At 50.0% G+C, this 17,789-nt stretch overlaps 1 protein-coding gene across 1 annotated transcript in view; it reads left to right on the forward strand.

Moving 5' to 3' along the window:
- Positions 1-17,789, forward strand: part of LOC139054310 (cytochrome P450 3A27-like) — a 77,114-nt gene that overhangs the window by 47,291 nt on the left and 12,034 nt on the right. The window contains exon 4 of the mRNA XM_070531129.1: positions 774-870. Coding sequence (XP_070387230.1) covers positions 774-870 — 97 coding nt within the window. The remainder of the gene's footprint in view (positions 1-773; positions 871-17,789) is intronic.

Below are 17,789 nucleotides of genomic sequence, written 5' to 3' on the forward strand. Positions count from 1 at the left end.
TTCAAGCATTTGACAAGGGAGTCGTCTCTACACAGGCCCTCGCAATTCTCGAAGGAAAGGTCGTAAAACCCCACAAGACCACCTGGTTTCCTGCTCATATGGGAGAAATCACCGGTGCTCTCGCGAACCTCAACAAACCTTCCCTGAATGCTGCACGAAGACTTATCAACCATGCAGCCACAAGGCAAGAAGATTCTGTGGTTCCAGATTGCAGGGACCAGCTCCTCACGTACAACGAGCTAACTAAGCACTTCTACGTAGGGCGCAGGGTCTTCCCCCCTCTGCACAGTAAACTAAACAGAGCTCAGGCCATTACACTAAGGCTCTTGCAAACAAGAACCTATCCGAACGTGCTTCTAAACAACAACATCTATTCGGAATTATCTACGCCTACAACATGCGATAAATGTAACGACACCATAGCCTTTTCATATTTCGCTGGCTTTCACCGAGACAGAAAAAAAAAGAACCACGTAAAGACAACGTCTCGGAAACAACTTGATTGTTTTTTTTCTTTATGAGGAAGGTCTACGACTTTTCAATTACGACTTGTACCCCTAAACGAATACTTCCGTAACTGCATAACTAAATGTCAATATGTAGCTAATTATACATGTAAACATTGCCTGCGTAACTCAAGATGACGAAAAACAATATGCTGTTGGCCTCACTTGTTTAAGACATACCACTCTATTTTTAAGTTCTGGTTATGTGAAACACGTGGTATAATCTTGTTTCTTTTTCATTCCTTTTTCTATTTTTTTACAACGTAGGTTCTTCAATGGAGCGGCGCCTTTTCTGCTTGTCAAAGATGTTGACCTGTTAAAGAAAGTTCTCATCGAAGACTTCCACGTGTTTCCTGAGCGAGGGGTTCGTTGAATTTCCGTTTTACTCGCATATTTTTTAATGGTAGCATTTTACTTTACCAAGTCGAGACTAAACGCTATCAAGATCGACTAATAGGGGGATGTTGGCGATTGTAAAGGGAAGTAGTGATTGATCTACGTTATTTAGTGTAAAGTGAATCAGGTGGAAGGGAAAAATAACCTTTACTTACATGAAAACTGCGAGACGTCGTCCTAGAGAACACACCTTTTAGGTGTCTTCTGCAGTGAAGGTGAAGGAGGAAAAGTGTTGTTCGCTGCAGTTGGCCCTAGCTTTACAAAAGCAGCCGGCAGGCTCACCGTCCGAGCAACCGCTATCGGAGGCGGCATGGTCTGAAGTTAGTCACATTGCATCCGGTTATGTAACTACACCTGGTAACGCAAGGAAAGTTTACTGAGAGCGCAATAGATGGCGCACCATCCATTCTACAGTGAAAAGGGGGGCGTGAAAGAGAACCAGATGGAAAAAGAGCCGGTTCTGACAGATTTCAACTGGAAGAAATCCGAAGGGAGAATTCTGAAGCGCACAGCCTTATTGCAACATGAGGTTCCCATTAGGCCGATTAATGGGCAAGGACCAAAAAGCAAAGAAGCTCCGTTGAAAGCAGGCAGTTGGCGACAAAGCAGAATGACTTTATTTAAAAACGTTAGGGGAGAAAGACAGAATTCACTCGTATAGACCGTTGACCATTACATCAGTGATATACAGGTAGCAATGCAGGCAATTAAGTTAAAGGTGCAAGCATGGACAGAGAATAATGGCATTTTGGGAGAACTTCACAACGGCTACCGAATAGGTAAGCATTTGGATAATAATTTATTTGTCCTTACTCAGTGTATTGAAATATCAAGAATAGAAAGGCGGCCGTTATATGTGGCCTTTTTAGACATCACAGGAGCGTATGACAGCGTATACCACAACATATTGGGGGATGTTCTGGAAAGGAAAGGCTTAGGCGATGATTGCTTTAAAGCTTTTGAGAGAGAGTTACTTAAAAGATACCGTTTGCATTGAATGGGAAGGGGTGAGGAGTGAGGACAAAGTTGACATCAACAAAGGGCAAAGGCAGAGGTGCCCTTTATCCACACGGCTGTCTATGATGTACATGATGAGGATGGAAAGAGCACTAGAAGTAATATCAGGTTTATTCTCTCATACAAACAGGCCGGTAGAGCATTGAAACAGCAGCTTCCAGGTTTGTTATGTGCGGACGACATTATGTTGCTAGCTAACAAGCAAAGTGATACCCAACGTCTGGCTAATATCTGGGGACAGGAAAGCGATAAGTTAGTTCTGAAATTTAGCGTTACAAAAACAGATATTATGATATGCAATGGAAAAATCGAACAGACAGTGACAATACAGCGCCAGGAAATACCTCGCGTAAAAAAATATAATTTTCTTGGTATCTTTTCATGAACGGAGGCAATATATATATTTATATATTATTTATAAATAAAGGCAATATATATATGGAATCACAGGAAAAAATAATAAGAGTAAAGGGGAAGAGAAATGTGGTCATAATGAAAGACAGAGCGCTATGGGGATACAATAGGTGCATGCGAGGTGCTTTGGGGTATGTGGAAAGTTGTAATAAATTGAAGACACATTTGGAAATACGGTTCGCTTGAAATCAGGGGTACAATCAGGACTCGATGGCAAGCAAACGTCAGTGGGACGCCTCGCATTGTGCGCTCATGGGAAGACTACAAATGAAATTTTGCAGGGTGATATGGGCTGGACAAGTTTTGAAATGAGGGAAGCTCACAGTAAAATTAATTATGTAGAACGATTCAGGTAGATGGAAGAAAGTAAATGGTCTGGGAGAGTGGTCCATGTATTTGTACAGTGATAACATTGATTCACAGTGGAGTAAAAGAACTAGGAAGCTTACCAGAAAGTATGCCGCCTGTATGGTGAGCAACACACAAAGAACCTCATCCGAAAAGTCAGAGATGCAGAGATAACCTCGTTGGTAGCGCTAAAGGAAAAGAAAGCTGTCATGAGTAAAAACTTAAGAGGAAAACACTAAATCAGGAAGGAAACAATTTATGATAACTCAAAGGGAAGCTGATTACTTTTCGAAGTGAGATCGGGACGCCTTAGAACACGCACATATGAAGCGAGATATAACAAGGAAGAAGTATTTGATTGGCTCCTGTAAACCCAGGGAAACGATGGAGCATGTTGTATTATAATGGGAAGATATCTGCCCAGCGGTAGATTTAGTAATCATTGGACACCATAAAGCCCTTGGGTTCAGCGAGATAAGGGGGAAATTAAACATGTCCGCGATAGAAATTTGTAAGTGGCGATTGGAAGATTGGTGGAAGTAGGGAAACCACAAACAGCAGAGGCGTACAAGAACAGAATTCACAATAGAGGTTCACATTCTTTTGTTATGAAAATTTATCGGGAGTTTTTATAGCAGAGCTGTGTACCTCGACCGTCCAAGGAAATTTTCGTGTCGTTGGCGTGGTAAGCAAAAAACTATCCATACCTGGGCCGATCCCGCTGACAGTGCAACGCCGGGCCGACCGGCGGAGGAGGTGGAGCAGGCGTTAAGCACTCCCCATGCGTGGGCGGATCCCGAAGGTTGTGCAATGCTGGGCCGACCCGCCGCAGTGATGAAGCTGGCGTTAAGCACGTAGGCCGATCCCGAAGATAGTACAGTGCAGGGCCGACCCGTGGCGGAGGCGCAGTTCGCCATTCAGAGGTCAACATACAAAGCTTCGCTGGTCATCCTTCTTCATAGAGTGGAAGGGCACTCAGGTTTTTATGCGAAGCATATTACGAGAGCTCAACCCAGCTCCTCAGGCGCGGCGGTGTCGCCTTGAAACCACGTGACACCGTGACGTCACGACAGAGGAGAAGTGGCTTTGGCTCAACTCTTGCAAGACGGGCTGGGTGGGAATCGAACCAGGGTCTCCGGAGTGTGGGACGGAGACGCTACCACTGAGCCACGAGTACGATGCTTCAAAGCGGTACAAAAGCGCCTCTAGTGAATGCGGTGTTGCCTTAGAGGCGTGCGTCTCTTGTTCAGGCGCACATTTCGTTGCCGCGCCGAACGCTGCTTTGCTCGACGCTCACCGCGTCCAATGCGGGGCGCGTAGTCGCTGCCCTGTAGCCCATTGTCTTACACCCCTTGGCGGGTCGAAGGGAACGCTGTCGCGTTCCACTCTTGAAGGCGAAGCAGTAATGCATGAGTTGTTTCTTCGTCTAGCCGAACCAAATATAGCCAAGCAACAGCAGTTCACCAGGCTAAACAGTGGTTCAGCAACTAAAATAAAGGGTAATATGCTTCGCATCCTGGGCTTAACCTTACCTAAGCCACAGCCATTTTTTTTTACTTTTCTTTTTTTAGCATGCGTAGGACTATACGCAATAAAATAATGAGGGCTTGGTGGCGCAACCCACCGCCCCGTTCCAAAGTTGAAGCTCATAACATCCAACCATCCAACCATTTGCACGGCTCTCGATTCACACTCGAATCCCTTATCCCGGAGGCGCTTCGGAACGAGCGAAAAGACCCCTATCCTATATATCCAGTGACCTTTCGGGTCCAAAATGTCACCTAGACAGCGTAAAGTATGATGAGTTGCGATAGGCACAAGGGAACGCCGCATTTTCTTTTCTGCTCGCAGTACATATTGTTACTTGTGTTTATTGTTTACAATATGAGATAACATCGTGGGTCCCACTTAATGTTAGCCATGCTGTTCAACGAAAAAAAACATAATTAGAAATGACGGTGCAAAGTACAATTACAAGACCTACGATGTTCTTTCCCGGAGTTTTGACAACCGAACACCAATAGGTCTTAAAATCGTATCTTGTGCCATGTTTTCTAAACCTCTTTCTTCCGTTGAACAGCTTGGCTAACTTTATTTAGCCAAGCCCTATATATTGTCACGTGGTGGTGGCGTTAAGAGCACAGTAGCAATACTGTGATAGACAAAACTAACTTTTATTGGGCGAACCTGTGCCCACAAAACAGGCTACACTTATAGCACAACGATAGCGGCGAACACGGTCGGCGATCGTCGAAAATCTGATGAGCGGTTCAAGCGCGTCGGCTTTTATACACAATCGTCGAATTTTCCAGACTAATCGTTGGGACCCGCGTGCCTTCCATAAAGTTCTAAATCATTCGCGTCAGGCGAATAAATCAGATAACACAAGGTTCGGCAACAACAGACTGCGGATAGAAGCATCGATAACTTTCCAGAAACTTCGGATACATGCAAGCGCGTCCCGCGCTGTGCGATAAGATTTGTTAGGCGGTGAAACCTGGTCGGCCGATAAATATAAATACACGTGTCAATACCCTCCTCTTGAATGAATGAATGAATGAACTTTATTCCCCTTTTTAGCAAGGGGAGGAGCCGGGGGGAGAGAGGGAGGTCTAAGTAGTCCAGTCCCAGCAGGCGTCCATCACCACATTATGTGTAGAAGTCCGTCTACCAGTCGTGGTAGGCCTCCGCTACCTCCTCAGCCCACCTCAGGACTCGGTCCTGTAGGGTGGGATCGGAGCTGCGCAGGGCAGTCTCCCACAGCTCCTCGCTACTAATTAATGGTTTGAGCTTGCGGGGGGGAGTTTTGATGGGGCATTGCCACATGATATGGGAGAGATCTGCTATGGGGACAGGGCAAAAGCGACACTTGGGTGTCGGGTATGTGGCGGGAAAGAATAAGTGCAAAGTGCGCGGGGTAAGAAAAGTGCGAGTTTGTAGTTGTCGCCACAGTATTTCTCTTTGGCGCGTTCTAGGCACAGAGAGAGGTGGATACAATAGGCGTTGGTTTCTGTAATGTGTGCAAATTTCATGGAATGTGACGAGTGTGTCTTTATTGGTGTGTTGTTGGGAGTAATTGGGTTTTAGAGTTAGGCCCATATTTGCGGCCACTCGGTCCGTGAATCCTCGAGCAGCGGCATGAGCCATTTCGTTGCCATGGAGTCCTTGATGTGCTGGAGCCCATACGAGAGCGATGTCTTTTTCTGGTGGGTGAGCTACAAGCAGAGAGTGCGCGAGGTTGTTAATGTAGCCGCTACTGAAGTTGCGGATAGCAGTCTTAGAGTCACTAATAATGACGTCGCAATCGGGTAGTCCCGATGCAAGTGCAATGGCGGCCTCTTCCGCGTCACCCGCCGAGATGGTCTTGACTGATGCTGAACAAACAGTGTTGCCCTGGTTGTCTACGACCGCTACAGCATAACGATGTTTAGGGGTCTAGGCTGCAGCGTCCACATAGTACACTCCTTCAGCCTGTCCATAGCTGCGTTGTAGCGCCTTGGCTCGATGTTTGCGGCGTTTGACGTGAAATTCGGGGTGCATGTTTCTGGGTAGGGGCTGGATGTGGTATTGTCCATGTATGTTCGGAGGAAGTTGATGTCGCCTGCTGTCGTTGAATGGTGGAGCACGATGAAGTTGTCTCAGGATCTCACGCCCAGCTTCAGTTGTGGTGAGTCTGTGGTATTGTGATGATAGATGAGCTTCGGTTAATTCTTGAAGGGTATTTAGTGTGGCGGTGGCCATCACCCTTTGTGTGGATGCTCTAATTGGAACACCAAGAGCGACTTTGTGTATCTTGCGAAGCAAGCAATTCACAGTGTCCTCTTCCTGCCTAGAGAGTGAGAGATACGGTAGTGTGAAGGTGATTTTGCTTAAGACAAAAGCCTTGATTAGCTGAATTAGTTCCTTCTCTCGAAGCCCTCCGTGTTTGTTGGAGATCCTCCCTATCAGGCGGAGCGTATTATCTACCGTTGTTTGTAGTGTTTGCAAGGTATGCTGATTTGCTCGGTTGCATTGGAGGTGTAATCCTAGGACCCTTATCCTGTCTACTTGGGGTATAGGGTGCCCTTCAATCGTGAGTTGGCTATTCGGGGGTGAAGTCCTGAAGCGTCTTGTGGGGCGTAGAAGGAGAAGCTGTGATTTGGTGGGGGAGCACCTGAGATTCAACTCGTGACCCACTTGCTCGACCTGATCAATTGCGGCTTGGAGGGTGTCTTGGATGTGCCCGTCAGAACCTCCGGTCATCCACACCGTAATATCATCCGCGTACAGTGTGAATCGGAGGTCAGGAATCTTCTTGAGAGTGAAAGCTATAGGTCGCATAGCCAAATTGAAGAGGAGGGGCGAAAGTACTGCCCCTTGGGGCGTGCCAGTGCTTCCTAAACTTATTTGGCCAGATTGTTCGCTGCCTAATTGTAGCGTCGCAGTGCGCTTCGTGAGGAAGCTGCGTATATAGCTGTAGATTCGCTCCCCGCAGTTTATACTGCTAAGTTCGCGTAGTATGGCCAAGTGGGACACGTTGTTGAAGGCGCCTTTGAGGTCGAGGCCGAGCAACGCTTGTGTGTCACGTGCATCGCTCGGTTCGATAATGTCTTCTTTGAGCCTTAACATGACATCCTGACAAGAAAGAGATTTGCGGAAGCCAGTCATTTCCGAAGGGAACAAGTGATTATGTTCTATGTATTTGGAGAGGCGTAGGTGGATTACGTGCTCCAAGATCTTCCCTATGCATGAAGTAATAGAAATTGGACGGAAGTTATCAATGTGAATTGGCTTATTCGGCTTTGGAATGAAGATCACTTTGGCTGCTTTCCATTGTTGGGGTATCTCTCCCACTTCGAGACAGTGGTTGTAATACTCGGTGAGTTTGCTTATGGATTGCTCATCGAGGTTCCGAAGCGTTTTATTAGTCACAGAGTCTGGTCCTGGTGCCGTGGTGGTTTGCACTTGGTTGATGGCATGTCGAACCTCCGCTTCTGTGATGGGGCTGCAAAGCTCCTCATTGGGTTCACCAGCATAGTCAGGCATGGGTATTTGCGTAGGAGGGGGCATATGTTTGGAAGCCAGGTTGCTGAACATGGTCGGCAGGTCGGCTGCATGTTCATGCAGCAGTTTATTCATCTGGAGGTTGTTGTGCGTCCTAGACGTGGTGGGGTCGAGCAGGTGCCGGAGCAGTTGCCAGGTCTTTTTATTGCTGCTGAGAGTACCATGCGCTCCTTCGCAAACCTGAGTCCATTGCTGCGCCGCCAATTTCATAGCATATTGTTGGATCTGATAGTCTAATTTGGCGATTCGGATTCGGAGTTTACGATTGTAACGTGCTGTTAGCCATTTCCGAAGTAAAGCTTGCTTCGCTTCCCACATGTGTAGTAGCTTGGAGTCAATTGTGGCCAAGGGTGTGTCTAGCGGGAGAGTGGTGGTATGGGCCTCTACATCTGCTTGCAAGGCGTTCGCCCATTGCTCAATGTCGGTAATGGTTTCTTCGTTAGTGTTGCAGCGAGATTTTCTGAATTCCGTCCAATTCGTAAGCCTTAGTGGTTTCGTGGCTAATGGTCTGTGCTTAAAATCTACACGGAGTTCGAGGATGTAATGGTCGCTTCCCAAGTTGTTTTGGAGGTTTTGCCACGTCGCCTGAGTGATGCGGTGAGTAAGGGTGAGGTCGGGGGATGTATCCCTACTGACGCTATTTCCTAGACGGGTAGGAAGAGTGAAGTCATTGTAGATGGTGAAACCTTGATTTTGTATGTGCTGCCATAGAGCTCTTCCCTTAGGAGTGGATGCGGAGTGGCCCCACATTTGATGGGGGGCATTGAAGTCGCCCGTTACGACTAGTGGCTGTTTATTGGCGTTAGCTTTGGCCTGGGCAAGCATGTTCTCAAAGCGGTGGTGTCGAGCATTGGGAGGGCTATAAACATTCAACACGCATAGGGTGGGTTGGGTGTGGCGTTGAGGTAGAATTTTGATGAAATCGTGGGGGATTTCAGTACTGCTGAATGTGTCCCATTTAACAGAAAGATGTCGCCTTGCAAGTATGGCAGTGTTGGGCTTGTCTATGTGAGGGTCTTGAAACGTATTGTATCCAGGTAGCGTGACTTTCCCGTGTGTTTCCTGCAAGGCTATAATGTCAGGGAGCTCGTTAAGACTCTGTAGAAATAGTGTTAGAGATGCGCGCTTGTTGCGGAACCCTCTGCAGTTCCACTGCCAGATGACTAGACTACGGGCTGGCTTCATGATTATTGTCATTTTGAAGGACGGGAATTTGGGACGTCGCGGAGCGTCTTCCCCAGCTGTCGATTAGCTCTTGAAAACGGCAAAACTGTGCAGATGCCTCACAAATAAATGAATCAAGCTTGCTCTGTAGTCGATTTTCAAGGGCAACAAGTTTGTTATCCAGAACGTCCATGCGGTCAGTGAGGACAAATATGCCGTTTTCAACGGTGTTCTCGGTGTCTGTTATTTCGGCATTCTTCCTTTTTGCGGGTGGGGGCTGCGTGTGTGATGAAGGCAGCATTGGAGTTGCGGCTTCCGTCGTAGCAGTGGATGCAAGTGTGTCCATGCGTTCTGTCGGAGGACGTGTGAGTGTGGGCGAAAGCGTTTGTGGGAGTGGTTTGGAAGTAGCAACAGGAGTGTCAGTGATATCGATGGGGGGGTGGAGCATTGCTTTGAGCTGCTTGATTTCGTTTTTAAGCATTTCGTTCTGATTTAGTAAGTATTTGATGAGAGAGCTATCAGCATATTGTGAGGAGCTGCTATTGTGGGAGACTACTCCTGCCCAGCTCACCTTTTTATGGTTGATGGGCGGTGTCTCCTCGCTGCGTGGGGTCAGCGGAGGCCAAGCTTGCTTCAATGATGGGAGCTGCGCCGATGCGCCAGCGTTCTTGCGGCTGCTGCTCTGCGGCGTCTCTTGTCCAGTGCGTTGATTGGGGGCCTGTACAGCGTTCCTGGCCGGAAGTGGCAGTTTAGATTCTGGAGGTGCCGGGGGCGGTGTCCGTGGTTTGTAGCGAAGTTTGCACTCTGAGGAACCAGTCTCGTGTGTTCCGGTGCAGATGATGCAAGTGGGAGTACAGCTGTGGTCCTGAGGAGGATCTGGCATGCCGCATTTTGGGCAGAGACATATGGTCACATTGGGGCAGACGTCTTGGCGATGGCCAAGCTGCCGGCACTTAGTACACGCCTCCACTTTTTGTCGATATGGTCGGCAGCGGAGGTCTGTGCGGAGGTAGTCAATGTAGAAGGGGACCTTTGAGCCTTCGAAAGTGACCAGGATGGAGTCTGTAGAGCCCATTCTTCGAGCAGCTAGGATGTTGATTGCTGGATTGGACTCTCGAAGGTTAGCCAACACGTTCCCCTCTACCAGGGAGGCCGGCAGCTTGATGATACCCCTACACGAATTTTTAGGGTCTGCCACGTGCGTGGAGACTTCGTAGCTCTTGCCCATGATGGCGAGGGTGGCGATCTTCAAATAACGATCAGCCCTGTCCATGCAGGGAGTGCTTATGATGATTGTGTTCTTAATCTCGTTGGCCCGGAGTCGATCTAGCGATGCTGCAGCCGTGGAGAGACCAGTGGACTTGATGACGATGTCGCGGAGAGAGACTGGATGTATGTTGGCGCAGTTGACTCCACCGTGTACACGAAGAATTATTTTGTACTCTGCGGCTGGAAGTGGTGGAGGACGAGGCAGAATGTGGCTTACTTGTGGTGGAGTTTTGAGGGTGCTGGGCGAGGCTGGCGAAGGCTTCTTGGCGTCGGAGTAAATAAATTTCTCGCGCCAATCGAGGATCTCTTCCGGAGTCATGTCGACGCTGTCGACGACGCCGTCCTGACTCATGGCTGCTGGAGCTGCTACCGCCGACGCACGCTGCCGGCGTTGCGCGGCAGGGGCGCGGGGGCTCGGATGTTTCGAATAAACGGCGATGAACCGAAGATGACAGGTCCGATTTCCGCTGAAGAGGTGTCGTTCGACAGCGGGTCACTTACAGCACCAGTGATCCAAAAATCACGAGAGTCGAGGCAAGAATTTGGACACAGCACACGAAAAAAGACGGAGCCGATGCATCATGCGACCACAGCGTTCGAAAGCTCCCTATTTTCCGCTCCCCTCCTCTTAAAAAGCATAGTCCCGATGCTACAAAGAGAGCGAAACACAAAGGGACACTTATTAAACATAAGTAACAAAACAACGAAAAGAAATAAAGTCCAAAGGTCAGTTACGCGAAGTCCCAAAGTTCGTCAACGCTGGTGGTACGGCTTGAGCCGCACAACGTGGACAATTTCAGGTCGTGAGCGGCGCCGCTGTGACAGCGAAATGCCGTCTGGCACGATCTCGTAGTCCAGTGCACCAATACGTTGGATGATCTTGTACGGTCCAAAATAGCGACGCAAAAGCTTCTCGCTCAGTCCTCGTCGGCGTATAGGGGTCCAAACCCAAACACGGTCGCCGGGCTGGTACTCGACAAAGCGTCGTCGGAGGTTGTAGTGTCGGCTGTCGGTCCTCTGCTGGTTCTTGATCCGCAGGCGGGCGAGCTGTCGGGCTTCTTCGGCACGCTGGAGATAGCTAGCGACGTCGAGATTTTCCTCGTCAGTGACGTGGGGCAGCATGGCGTCGAGCGTCGTCGTCGGATTCCTGCCGTAAACCAGCTTAAACGGCGTGATCTGTGTTGTTTCGTGCACCGCCGTGTTGTAAGCGAATGTTACGTACGGCAGGACGGCATCCCACGTCTTGTGTTCGACGTCCACGTACATCGCTAGCATGTCGGCGAGGGTCTTATTCAGCCGCTCCGTAAGACCATTCGTCTGCGGGTGGTAGGCCGTTGTCCTCCTGTGCCTTGTCTGACTGTAGTTCAGAATGGCTTGGGTGAGCTCCGCTGTAAAGGCCGTTCCTCTGTCGGTGATGAGGACTTCTGGGGCACCATGTCGCAGCAGGATGTTTTCGACAAAGAATTTCGCCACTTCGGCTGGGCTACCTTTCGGCAGTGCTTTAGTTTCAGCGAAGCGGGTGAGGTAGTCCGTCGCCACGACGATCCACTTATTTCCGGTTGTTGACGTCGGAAAGGGTCCCAACAAGTCCATCCCGATCTGCTGGAATGGTCGGCAAGGAGGCTCGATTGGCTGTAGTAATCCGGCTGGCCTTGTCGGCGGTGTCTTGCGTCGCTGACAGTCTCGGCAAGTTCTGACATAACGGACGACGTCGGCGGTCAGGTGCGGCCAATAATACTTTTCTTGTATCCTTGATAGTGTCCGGGAAAATCCTAGGTGTCCAGCGGTCGGATCGTCATGTAGGGCGTGCAATACTTCTGGACGAAGTCCTGACGGGACAACAAGAAGGTAGTTGGCGCGGACTGGGGAGAAGTTCTTCTTCACGAGTAGATTGTTTTGAAGCGTGAAGGAAGATAACCCGCGCTTAAATGCCCTGGGGACAACGTCGGTGTGCCCTTCCAAATATTCGACGAGGCATTTTAGCTCCGCGTCTGCCCGTTGCTGTGCAGCGAATTCTTCCGCGCTTATCATTCCGAGGAAGGCGTCGTCATTCTCGTCGTCTTGCGGCGGCGGGTCAATGGGGGCGCGTGATAGGCAATGGGCATCGGAGTGTTTTCGTCCGGACTTGTAGGTGACAGTGATGTCGTATTCTTGTAGTCTGAGGCTCCACCGCGCGAGTCGTCCTGAAGGATCCTTTATATTCGCTAGCCAACACAACGCGTGATAGTCACTGACGACTTTGAATGGCCTGCCATAAAGATAAGGGCGAAATTTAGCTGTAGCCCAAACGATGGCGAGGCATTCCTTTTCGGTCGTAGAATAGTTGCCTTCCGCTTTTGACAGCGACCGGCTAGCGTACGCTATCACCTGTTCGACTCCGTTTCTCCTTTGGACTAGAACGGCACCGAGGCCCAGGCTACTGGCGTCAGTGTGGATTTCGGTATCGGCGTGCTCGTCGAAGTGCGCAAGTACCGGCGGCGACTGCATGCGTCGTTTGAGTTCTTCAAATGCGTCGGCCTGCGGTGTTTCCCACTTGAACTCGACATCACATTTCGTTAGATGTGTTAGCGGCTCCGCGATGCGTGAAAAGTCCTTGACAAAGCGCCTATAGTAGGCACACATGCCAAGGAACCTACGCACTGCCTTCTTGTTGATGGGTTGCGGGAACTGTGCGATTGCAGCTGTCTTTTGCGGGTCTGGACGGACACCAGATTTGCTGATTACGTGGCGTAGGAACAGAAGCTCATCGTAAGCGAAGCGGCATTTTTCCGGCTTCAGAGTAAGCCCTGACGACTTGATGGCTTCTAGTACTGTCGCAAGCCGCTTGAGGTGATCGTCGAAATTCCCGGCGAAGACGACGACGTCATCCAAGTAAACGAGACAGGTCTGCCACTTCAGTCCTGCTAATACTGTGTCCATGACGCGCTGGAACGTTGCAGGCGCCGAACACAGTCCGAATGGCATAACCTTGAACTCGTAGAGGCCGTCTGGCGTGATGAAGGCGGTTTTTTCGCGATCCCTTTCGTCGACCTCTATTAGCCAGTAGCGAGACTTGAGGTCCATCGATGAGAAGCATTCAGCATTGCAGAGCCGATCCAATGCGTCGTCTACCCGTGGGAGGGGGTATACGTCTTTCTTCGTGATTTTGTTCAATCGACGATAATCGACGCAGAAACGTAGGGTTCCGTCCTTTTTCTTCACTAAAACAACTGGAGACGCCCACGGGCTTTTCGACGGCTGGATGATGTCATCGCGCAGCATTTCGTCGACTTGGTGTTTTATAGCTTCGCGTTCTCGCGTCGAAACTCGGCAAGGGCTCTGGCGGAGTGGTCGAGCGCACTCTTCGGTTATTATGCGATGCTTTGCGACTGGGGTTTGTCGAATCCTCGATGACGTCGAAAAGCAGTCTTTGTATCGTCGAAGCAGACTTCTGAGCTGTTGCTTCTTAATCACGGGGAGACTTGGATTTATGTCGAAGTCTGGCTCGGGAACTACGGTCGTCGGGGTAGATGCAACAGAATCCGAGAGGACAAACGCATCGCTGGTTTCCAGAAATTCCTCGATGTATGCGATCGTCGTGCCCTTGTTGATGTGCTTGAACTCCTGGCTGGAGTTTGTCAGCAACACCTTCGTGTTTGCTCCGTGCAGTCGAGTGATCCCTCTTGCGACGCAAATTTCACGGTCGAGTAGTAGACGTTGGTTGCCTTCGATGACGCCTTCTACGTCAACGGGTGTTTCGGGGCCGACCGAAATGACAATGCTGGAGCGAGGCGGGATGCTCACTTGATCTTCGAGCACCCTCAAGGCGTGGTGACTACGAGGGCTCTACGGCGCTATCGCTTGATCTTCCGACAGCGTTATTGACTTCGACTTCAGGTCGATGATTGCGCCGTGTTGGTTCAGGAAGTCCATGCCGAGAATGACGTCTCGTGAACACTGTTGGAGGATAACGAAGGTGGCAGCGTAAGTCCGGTCATGAACGGTAATTCTTGCCGTGCAGACTCCAGACGGCGTGATGAGGTGTCCTCCAGCGGTTCGAATTTGAGGGCCTTCCCACGTAGTCTTAACTTTCTTCAACTGGGCGGCGATGTGTCCACTCATGACGGAGTAATCAGCCCCTGTGTCGATTAAGGCAGTGACTGCGTGGCCGTCGAGAAGCACGTCGAGGTCGGTGGTTCTTTGTCTGGCGTTGCAGTTAGGTCGTGGCGTCGGATCACGGCTGCGTCGTGTTGCACTGAAGTTGGAACGTCGTGTCGTCAAGTCGTCGTTCGTCGGTGTAGGCTTGCCTTCCTGACTTCGTCGGGACGGCGGCGTGTCGTTATTATGTCGTCGAGATCGTTTCGTCGTCGTCTTCGTCGGCGGCGGAGGATCTTCGTCAGTTCGACGAACAGCAACCGCACCTCCATCGGTTGCTGCTTTTAGTTTTCCGCATATGGGCTCGCTGACCGGCCCCGCGCTGGGCCAGTGTATGGTCGGCGCTGCGGCGACAGGTAGCGGCCTGGTGATGGCGAACGGGAAGGTCGTCGAAGGCTCCACTGAGTGGCGGCGAGGTAATCGGCGATGTCACGTGGGCGCTCGCCAAGCTGTGGACGCGGCGCATTGACGGCGAAACCTCGCAGTCCCATCTCCCGGTACGGACATCGTCGGTAGACGTGACCCGCTTCTCCGCAGTGGTAGCAGAGCGGGCGGTGGTCAGGAGCACGCCAGATGTCCGTCTTCCTCGCGTAGGTGCGCTGGGCGACGGGTGGTCGTGCTGGCGGCGGCGGCGGCGGACGACGAAACTGTGGCGTGACAGGGCCCTGGCGCGGTCGCGGAGGGGGTCCTTGACGGCGTGCGACGGCGGCGTAGGTCATCGCTTGCGGCTCACGCTGCGGCGATTCAGGGGCTACTCCAAGTTGTTGTTGGAGTTCCTCACGCACGGCGTCGGCAATCGAAGCCACTTGAGGCTGTGATGATGGGAACAGCTTTTGTAGCTCCTCCCGCACGACAGCTCGGATAGTCTCGCGTAGGTCGTCGGCGGCCAGTGACTGAACTCCGGCGTAGTTTGTCGAGGTCGTGCGGCAGTCGAATTGCCGGTTTCGCATCTCGAGTGTCTGCTCGATGCTGGTGGCCTCGTGAGGAAACTCGTCGACGGTCTTCGGTGGGCTTCGTACCATTCCGGCAAAAAGTTCCTCCTTCACACCACGCATCAGCAGGCGGACTTTCTTCTCCTCGGGCATTTCAGGGTCGACGTGGCGGAAGAGACGGCTCATTTCTTCCATGTAGATCGCGGTCGTCTCATTAGGTAGCTGCATCCGGGTTTCCAATAGCGCTTGGGCTCGTTCTCGGCGTACGACGCTTGCGAATGTCTGCAGGAAGCCGCTTCGGAAAAGTTCCCAGGTCGTTAGGGTGGCTTCTCGGTTCTCGAACCACGTCGTGGCCGCGTCTTCCAATGCGAAGAAGACATATCGCAGTTTGTCGTCGCTGTTCCACTTGTTAACCGTAGCGACTCTCTCGTACGTCCCAAGCCAGCCTTCCGGGTCCTGGAAAGTTGAACCACGGAACGTCGGAGGCTCCCTGGGCTGCTGTAGCACGATGGGCGATGCCGGGGCTGCCATTGGGGTGGACTTGGTGGCAATCTTTCTGGTGGTCTCAGGCAAAAGTCCGTGCTCCGGGGGCAGTTGTTGAAGACGGCGGCTTGCTCGATGGTCCGGGACTGCGTTGGTGTTGTCTTTGCGTTCCGGGCTTGGATCACGGCTTGTCGGGGGCGTCCGGTACATGGACCAAAAGCACCTCCACCAGATGTCACGTGGTGGTGACGTTAAGAACACAGTAGCAATACTGTGATAGATAAAACTAACTTTTATTGGGCGGACCTGTGCCCACAAAACAGGCTACACTTATAGCACAACGATAGCGGCGAACACGGTCGGCGATCGTCGAAAATCTGATGAGCGGTTCAAGCGCGTCGGCTTTTATACACAATCGTCGAATGTTCGAGACTAATCGTTGGGACCCGCGTGCCTTCCATAAAGTTCTACATCATTCGCGTCAGGCGAATAAATCAGATAACACAAGGTTCGGCAACAACAGACTGCGGATAGAAGCATCGATAACTTTCCAGAAACTTCGGATACATGCAAGCGCGTCCCGCGCTGTGCGATAAGATTTGTTAGGCGGTGAAACCTGGTCGCCCGATAAATATAAATACACGTGTCAATATTATTAGTTAGCCATATACCTAGTTAGCCACTCTATTTATACTTAAACTCTAGTAGAGCGCATTACACATTGATATCAGGGGTTTCTTTTTGTGCGAAACATTTGTTAAAATTAGGTGGCGACATATCTATGGTCTACTAACTAGCAGAACTTTGAAGATATGCGACCTAGAAATGTGGTAAGAAATGAATGTTCCATGTAATGTTTCTGAAAAGCATGCATCCAGCAGGTGGGGACGATGTAAACTAGTCGGTACGCCGAGGCCATTTTTATCAGATTTCGGGCTTAAAAAGAAACAACTGGCTCGTCGAGCACACTGCCTAATTTACAGCGTTGTCTTCGCTGATAGAGAAGTATTGCTAGAGAACGTTGCTGCCCTAACTATATGATACTATGCCATAGAAATGCATGTGTTGCATTATATTGTAGGGTAAGAATTCTGAACACTTCCTTAAGGTTCATAGAAATTCATTGTTTGTTCGTTGGTGTCCCTGGTTAAATGCTTTAGTTCTGATCAAGCTGATATGTTTTGAACAGGATCTTATAACTGATGTGTGCTTGTCTTTAGGAAAAGCGCGCTAGCTATGTTATAGGTACTGAAAGTTTGACTATTACCTTTAAGCGTCAGTGATAGCGCATGCAGTTGATGGTTAGAGCTTAGGCAAGAGGATATATCACAGCTCATAAATCAAGGCATTTTCGCAGATTCTTTCTGGCAGAGTTGTAGAAAATAGTCCCTATATATCGACCAAACTTGGACGACAAAATATATTCTTTAGTTGTTTGAGCCTGTGGTCTGATCATTGCCAATAAGATATTCATATTTTGCCAGCCAGAAACTCGAACCTGCATGATCGAAGCTTAACTTTAATATTATTTTTTGACGAGGTCTAACCATAAAAGGAAACTCGAAGATTCCGGATGTCATCCGGTAAAGCGTACAGTTCACAAAGTACAGCCCCCCGCCCCTAAAGAGCAACCATCGTAGAAAAAAGCAATGTTTGATTTAGGTTAGTTGGCTCTTTCCAAGCCTGCAGAGCTGCACAGAGCTGCACGCAGAAACCCTAATGAAGAAGAGACAATAAACCGGCTACTACAGGACTTGCATATACTTCCGGCTATATCAGAAGACCATACAGGCGTAATATACGTGCACAAATACCATTCCCAACGTCGCACGACTACCAACGCAGGCCCATTTAAAACCTCATCACAGTATGCAAGGATATAACATCTTCTATAAAGTATATGTCACAGCCAACCTGTTGCAAAGCAATGTGCACCAGGCTCTATGATAACACAGAACACGCTACTAGTGCAAAGGACCCGCCAAAGCTACAATGCACAATGGGGAAGAGAGCCGAGACCAAAATGGACAAAACAGCGCGTAAAGACACAGAGTTCAGCAGCCCTCGTACATCAGTCCCTCTA

This window comes from Dermacentor albipictus, chromosome 1 (genome assembly GCF_038994185.2).
Source record: "Dermacentor albipictus isolate Rhodes 1998 colony chromosome 1, USDA_Dalb.pri_finalv2, whole genome shotgun sequence".
NCBI lineage: Eukaryota > Metazoa > Arthropoda > Arachnida > Ixodida > Ixodidae > Dermacentor > Dermacentor albipictus.